The sequence below is a fragment of the Oncorhynchus gorbuscha genome, unplaced genomic scaffold (genome assembly GCF_021184085.1).
Source record: "Oncorhynchus gorbuscha isolate QuinsamMale2020 ecotype Even-year unplaced genomic scaffold, OgorEven_v1.0 Un_scaffold_3651, whole genome shotgun sequence".
NCBI lineage: Eukaryota > Metazoa > Chordata > Actinopteri > Salmoniformes > Salmonidae > Oncorhynchus > Oncorhynchus gorbuscha.
In genome coordinates, this window is record NW_025747841.1 from 27,501 (window position 1) to 35,000 (window position 7,500).

A 7,500-nucleotide genomic window follows, 5' to 3' on the forward strand; every position below is an offset into this window, starting at 1 on the left:
GATGGAGGCCACTGGGTTCTTGGGGACCCACAATGCTGCAGAAATGTTTTGGTACCTTTCCCCAGCTCTACGGACAATTCCTTCGACCTCATGGCTAGGTTCTTGCTCTGACATGCACTGTCAACTGGGACCTTATACAGACAGGTGTGTGCCTTTCCAAATCATGTCCAATCAATTGCATTTACCACAGGTGGACTCCAATCAAGTTGTAGAAACATGTCAAAGATGATCAATGGAAACAGGATGCACCTGAGCTCATTTTCAATTCTCATAGCAAAGGGTCTGAATACTTATGTAAATAAGTTATTATATTTTTTGTTTGTAATACATTTGCAAAAATGTCTAAAAACCAGTTTTCACTTTGTCATTATGGGGTATTGTGTGTAGATAAAAAAAAACAGTTTTAATTATGAAATCCATTTTAGAATAAGGCTGTAACGTAACAAAATGTGGAAAAAGTCAAGGTGTCTGAATACTTTCAGAATTCACTTTAAAACCAGGAAGTGTCATGTGGGCGTGTTGATGGTGTCTCAGTGCAATTTCTCTCAGTTTAATGGTTATTTGTTTTCAATTATCGTGTGTGTGTCCGCGCCTTTGTGCGTGTGCGTGCGTGTGTGTGTGTGTGTGTGTCTGTGTGTGTCTGTGTGTGTGTGTGTGCGTCTGTGTGTGTCCCCAGTATGTCATCCAGCGTGCTCCAGGGCTTCACCTGCACCAGAGTGGCCAGTATGACCACAACCAAGATCAAGAAACTGGTCAAGGCCTGCAGGAGGAAGGGCAAGAACAGGGTCGCACTGAGAGAGACTCAGGTCAGATACCAGCTGTTGTTGTTGTTTTCACTGTGGTTATTGTTGTTGTTGTTGTCGTACTCAAAGAGACTCAGGTCAGCCTCTCATCACCAAGCTTAATACCAGCTGTTGTTGTTGTCCTTGTTGTTGTCGTACTCAAAGAGACTCTGGTCAGCCTCTCATCACCAAGCTTAATACCAGCTGTTGTTGTTGTCCTTGTTGTTGTCGTACTCAAAGAGACTCTGGTCAGCCTCTCATCACCAAGCTTAATACCAGCTGTTGTTGTTGTCCTTGTTGTTGTTGTTGTTGTCGTACTCAAAGAGACTCTGGTCAGCCTCTCATCACCAAGCTTAATACCAGCTGTTGTTGTTGTCCTTGTTGTTATTGTTGTTGTTGTTGTCGTACTCAAAGAGACTCAGGTCAGCCTCTCATCACCAAGCTTAATACCAGCTGTTGTTGTTGTCCTTGTTGTTGTCGTACTCAAAGAGACTCTGGTCAGCCTCTCATCACCAAGCTTAATACCAGCTGTTGTTGTTGTCCTTGTTGTTGTCGTACTCAAAGAGACTCTGGTCAGCCTCTCATCACCAAGCTTAATACCAGCTGTTGTTGTTGTCCTTGTTGTTGTTGTTGTTGTCGTACTCAAAGAGACTCTGGTCAGCCTCTCATCACCAAGCTTAATACCAGCTGTTGTTGTTGACCTTGTTGTTGTCGTACTCAAAGAGACTCTGGTCAGCCTCTCATCACCAAGCTTAATACCAGCTGTTGTTGTTGTCCTTGTTGTTGTTGTTGTTGTTGTTGTCGTCGTACTCAAAGAGATTCTGGTCAGCCTCTCATCACCAAGCTTAATACCAGCTGTTGTTGTTGTCCTTGTTGTTGTCGTACTCAAAGAGACTCTGGTCAGCCTCTCATCACCAAGCTTAATACCAGCTGTTGTTGTTGTCCTTGTTGTTGTTGTTGTTGTTGTTGTTGTTGTCGTACTCAAAGAGACTCTGGTCAGCCTCTCATCACCAAGCTTAATACCAGTTGTTGTTGCTGAGGTCGGTAATTGTTGGATTCCAACAGTTGTTTGAGAAGTCAGCTTGCAAAGGGATTATTCATTTGATAAATAATCATCATGTTATTATATGTTTGTGTGAACCACAGTTGACCTGCATGTACAACTACATCAAGGAAGAGTCAAATGTCACCAGCTACAACCTGTACCCTCCTGACATGCTGCTTTACTACGAGTGAGTACCGCATGTCACACATTCAACCAATCAATCAATACATCAATTAACCAATCAACCAATAAATACATTGACCAACCAATCAACCAATCAATCAACCAATCAATTAACCAATCAACCAATATATACATTGACCAACCAATAAATCCATTAACCAATCAACCAATCAATCAACCAACAACCAATAAATCAATCAACCAACCAACAAATAAATACATTAACCAATTAACCAATCAACCAATAAATACATTAACCATTACTGAGGAATGAAACTGGTTTATTAATAAGTTACTGATGAATGAAACTGGTTTATTAAGTTAGTGATGAATGAAACTGGTTTATTAATAAGTTAGTGATGAATGAAACTGGTTTATTAATAAGTTACTGATGAATGAAACTGGTTTATTAATAAGTTACTGATGAATGAAACTGGTTTATTAATAAGTTACTGATGAATGAAACTGGTTTATTAAGTTACTGATGAATGAAACTGGTTTATTAATAAGTTACTGATGAATGAAACTGGTTTATTAATAAGTTACTGATGAATGAAACTGGTTTATTAAGTTACTGATGAATGAAACTGGTTTATTAAGTTACTGATGAATGAAACTGGTTTATTAAGTTACTGATGAATGATACTGGTTTATTAAGTTACTGATGAATGAAACTGGTTTACTATGTTACTGATGAATGAAACTGGTTTATTAAGCTACTGATGAATGAAACTGGTTTATTAAGTTACTGGTTTATTACGTTACTGATGAATGAAACTGGTTTATTAAGTTACTAATGAAACTGGTTTATTAAGTTACTGATGAAACTGGTTTATTAAGTTACTGATGAATGAAACTGGTTTATTAAGTTACTGATGAATGAAACTGGTTTATTAAGTTACTGATGAATGAAACTGGTTTATTAAGTTACTGGTTTATTAAGTTACTGATGAATGAAACTGGTTTATTAAGTTACTGATGAATGAAAAGTTACTGAAACTGGTTTATTAAGTTACTGATGAATGAAACTGGTTTATTAAGTTACTGATGAATGAAACTGGTTTATTAAGTTACTGATGAATGAAACTGGTTTATTAAGTTACTGATTAATGAATCTGGTTTATTAAGTTACTGATGAATGAAACTGGTTTATTAAGTTACTGATTAATGAAACTGGTTTATTAAGTTACTGATGAATGAAACTGGTTTATTAAGTTACTGGTTTATTAAGTTACTGATGAATGAAACTGGTTTATTAAGTTACTGATGAATGAAACTGGTTTATTAAGTTAGTGATGAATGAAACTGGTTTATTAAGTTACTGGTTTATTAAGTTACTGATGAATGAAACTGGTTTATTAAGTTAGTGATGAATGAAACCGGTTTATTCAGTTACTGATGAATGAAACTGGTTTATTAAGTTACTGATGAATGAAACCGGTTTATTAAGTTAGTGATGAATGAAACTGGTTTATTAAGTTACTGATGAAACTGGTTTATTAAGTTACTGATGAATGAAACTGGTTTATTAAGTTACTGATGAATGAAACTGGTTTATTAAGTTACTGATTAATGAATCTGGTTTATTAAGTTACTGGTTTATTAAGTTACTGATGAATGAAACTGGTTTATTAAGTTACTGATGAATGAAACTGGTTTATTAAGTTACTGATGAATGAAACTGGTTTATTAAGTTACTGATGAAACTGGTTTATTAAGTTACTGATGAATGAAACTGGTTTATTAAGTTACTGATGAATGAAACTGGTTTATTAAGTTACTGATGAATGAAACCGGTTTATTAAGTTACTGATGAATGAAACTGGTTTATTAAGTTACTGGTTTATTAAGTTACTGATGAATGAAACTGGTTTATTAAGTTACTGATGAATGAAACTGGTTTATTAAGTTACTGGTTTATTAAGTTACTGATGAATGAAACTGGTTTATTAAGTTACTGATGAATGAAACTGGTTTATTAAGTTACTGATGAATGAAACTGGTTTATTAAGTTACTGATGAATGAAACTGGTTTATTAAGTTACTGATGAATGAAACTGGTTTATTAAGTTACTGATGAATGAAACTGGTTTATTAAGTTACTGGTTTATTAAGTTACTGATGAATGAAACTGGTTTATTAAGTTACTGATGAATGAAACTGGTTTATTAAGTTACTGATGAATGAAACTGGTTTATTAAGTTACTGATGAATGAAACTGGTTTATTAAGTTACTGGTTTATTAAGTTACTGATGAATGAAACTGGTTTATTAAGTTACTGATGAATGAAACTGGTTTATTAAGTTACTGGTTTATTAAGTTACTGATGAATGAAACTGGTTTATTAAGTTACTGATGAATGAAACTGGTTTATTAAGTTACTGATGAATGAAACTGGTTTATTACGTTACTGGTTTATTAAGTTACTGATGAATGAAACTGGTTTATTAAGTTACTGATGAATGAAACTGGTTTATTACGTTACTGATGAATGAAACTGGTTTATTAAGTTACTGGTTTATTAAGTTACTGATGAATGAAACTGGTTTATTAAGTTACTGATGAATGAAACTGGTTTATTAAGTTACTGATGAATGAAACTGGTTTATTACGTTACTGGTTTATTAAGTTACTGATGAATGAAACTGGTTTATTAAGTTACTGATGAATGAAACTGGTTTATTACGTTACTGATGAATGCAACTGGTTTATTAAGTTACTGGTTTATTAAGTTACTGATGAATGAAACTGGTTTATTAAGTTACTGGTTTATTAAGTTACTGATGAATGAAACTGGTTTATTAAGTTACTGATGAATGAAACTGGTTTATTAAGTTACTGATGAATGAAACTGGTTTATTAAGTTACTGATGAAACTGGTTTATTAAGTTACTGATGAATGAAACTGGTTTATTAAGTTACTGATGAATGAAACTGGTTTATTAAGTTACTGATGAATGAAACCGGTTTATTAAGTTACTGGTTTATTAAGTTACTGATGAATGAAACTGGTTTATTAAGTTACTGGTTTATTAAGTTACTGATGAATGAAACTGGTTTATTAAGTTACTGATGAATGAAACTGGTTTATTAAGTTACTGATGAATGAAACTGGTTTATTAAGTTACTGATGAATGAAACTGGTTTATTAAGTTACTGATGAATGAAACTGGTTTATTAAGTTACTGATGAATGAAACTGGTTTATTAAGTTACTGATGAATGAAACTGGTTTATTACGTTACTGATGAAACTGGTTTATTAAGTTACTGATGAATGAAACTGGTTTATTAAGTTACTGATGAATGAAACTGGTTTATTAAGTTACTGATGAATGAAACTGGTTTATTAAGTTACTGGTTTATTAAGTTACTGATGAATGAAACTGGTTTATTAAGTTACTGATGAATGAAACTGGTTTATTAAGTTACTGATGAATGAAACTGGTTTATTAAGTTACTGATGAATGAAACTGGTTTATTAAGTTACTGATGAATGAAACTGGTTTATTAAGTTACTGATGAATGAAACTGGTTTATTAAGTTACTGATTAATGAATCTGGTTTATTAAGTTACTGATGAATGAAACTGGTTTATTAAGTTACTGATTAATGAAACTGGTTTATTAAGTTACTGATGAATGAAACTGGTTTATTAAGTTACTGGTTTATTAAGTTACTGATGAATGAAACTGGTTTATTAAGTTACTGATGAATGAAACTGGTTTATTAAGTTAGTGATGAATGAAACTGGTTTATTAAGTTACTGGTTTATTAAGTTACTGATGAATGAAACTGGTTTATTAAGTTAGTGATGAATGAAACCGGTTTATTCAGTTACTGATGAATGAAACTGGTTTATTAAGTTACTGATGAATGAAACCGGTTTATTAAGTTAGTGATGAATGAAACTGGTTTATTAAGTTACTGATGAAACTGGTTTATTAAGTTACTGATGAATGAAACTGGTTTATTAAGTTACTGATGAATGAAACTGGTTTATTAAGTTACTGGTTTATTAAGTTACTGATGAATGAAACTGGTTTATTAAGTTACTGATGAATGAAACTGGTTTATTAAGTTACTGATGAATGAAACTGGTTTATTAAGTTACTGATGAAACTGGTTTATTAAGTTACTGATGAATGAAACTGGTTTATTAAGTTACTGATGAATGAAACTGGTTTATTAAGTTACTGATGAATGAAACCGGTTTATTAAGTTACTGATGAATGAAACTGGTTTATTAAGTTACTGGTTTATTAAGTTACTGATGAATGAAACTGGTTTATTAAGTTACTGATGAATGAAACTGGTTTATTAAGTTACTGGTTTATTAAGTTACTGATGAATGAAACTGGTTTATTAAGTTACTGATGAATGAAACTGGTTTATTAAGTTACTGATGAATGAAACTGGTTTATTAAGTTACTGATGAATGAAACTGGTTTATTAAGTTACTGATGAATGAAACTGGTTTATTAAGTTACTGATGAATGAAACTGGTTTATTAAGTTACTGGTTTATTAAGTTACTGATGAATGAAACTGGTTTATTAAGTTACTGATGAATGAAACTGGTTTATTAAGTTACTGATGAATGAAACTGGTTTATTAAGTTACTGATGAATGAAACTGGTTTATTAAGTTACTGGTTTATTAAGTTACTGATGAATGAAACTGGTTTATTAAGTTACTGATGAATGAAACTGGTTTATTAAGTTACTGGTTTATTAAGTTACTGATGAATGAAACTGGTTTATTAAGTTACTGATGAATGAAACTGGTTTATTAAGTTACTGATGAATGAAACTGGTTTATTACGTTACTGGTTTATTAAGTTACTGATGAATGAAACTGGTTTATTAAGTTACTGATGAATGAAACTGGTTTATTACGTTACTGATGAATGAAACTGGTTTATTAAGTTACTGGTTTATTAAGTTACTGATGAATGAAACTGGTTTATTAAGTTACTGATGAATGAAACTGGTTTATTAAGTTACTGATGAATGAAACTGGTTTATTACGTTACTGGTTTATTAAGTTACTGATGAATGAAACTGGTTTATTAAGTTACTGATGAATGAAACTGGTTTATTACGTTACTGATGAATGAAACTGGTTTATTAAGTTACTGGTTTATTAAGTTACTGATGAATGAAACTGGTTTATTAAGTTACTGGTTTATTAAGTTACTGATGAATGAAACTGGTTTATTAAGTTACTGATGAATGAAACTGGTTTATTAAGTTACTGATGAATGAAACTGGTTTATTAAGTTACTGATGAAACTGGTTTATTAAGTTACTGATGAATGAAACTGGTTTATTAAGTTACTGATGAATGAAACTGGTTTATTAAGTTACTGATGAATGAAACCGGTTTATTAAGTTACTGGTTTATTAAGTTACTGATGAATGAAACTGGTTTATTAAGTTACTGGTTTATTAAGTTACTGATGAATGAAACTGGTTTATTAAGTTACTGAT

The 7,500-nt window shown here is 31.9% G+C and overlaps 1 protein-coding gene across 1 annotated transcript in view; it reads left to right on the forward strand.

Moving 5' to 3' along the window:
* The window catches only part of LOC124028034, a gene marked incomplete at its 3' end in the record, with an annotated part of 43,594 nt that overhangs the window by 25,874 nt on the left and 10,220 nt on the right, over window positions 1–7,500 (forward strand). The window contains exons 18-19 of the mRNA XM_046340200.1: window positions 677–806; window positions 1,929–2,014. Of these exons, the coding sequence (XP_046196156.1) occupies window positions 677–806; window positions 1,929–2,014 (216 nt within the window). The remainder of the gene's footprint in view (window positions 1–676; window positions 807–1,928; window positions 2,015–7,500) is intronic.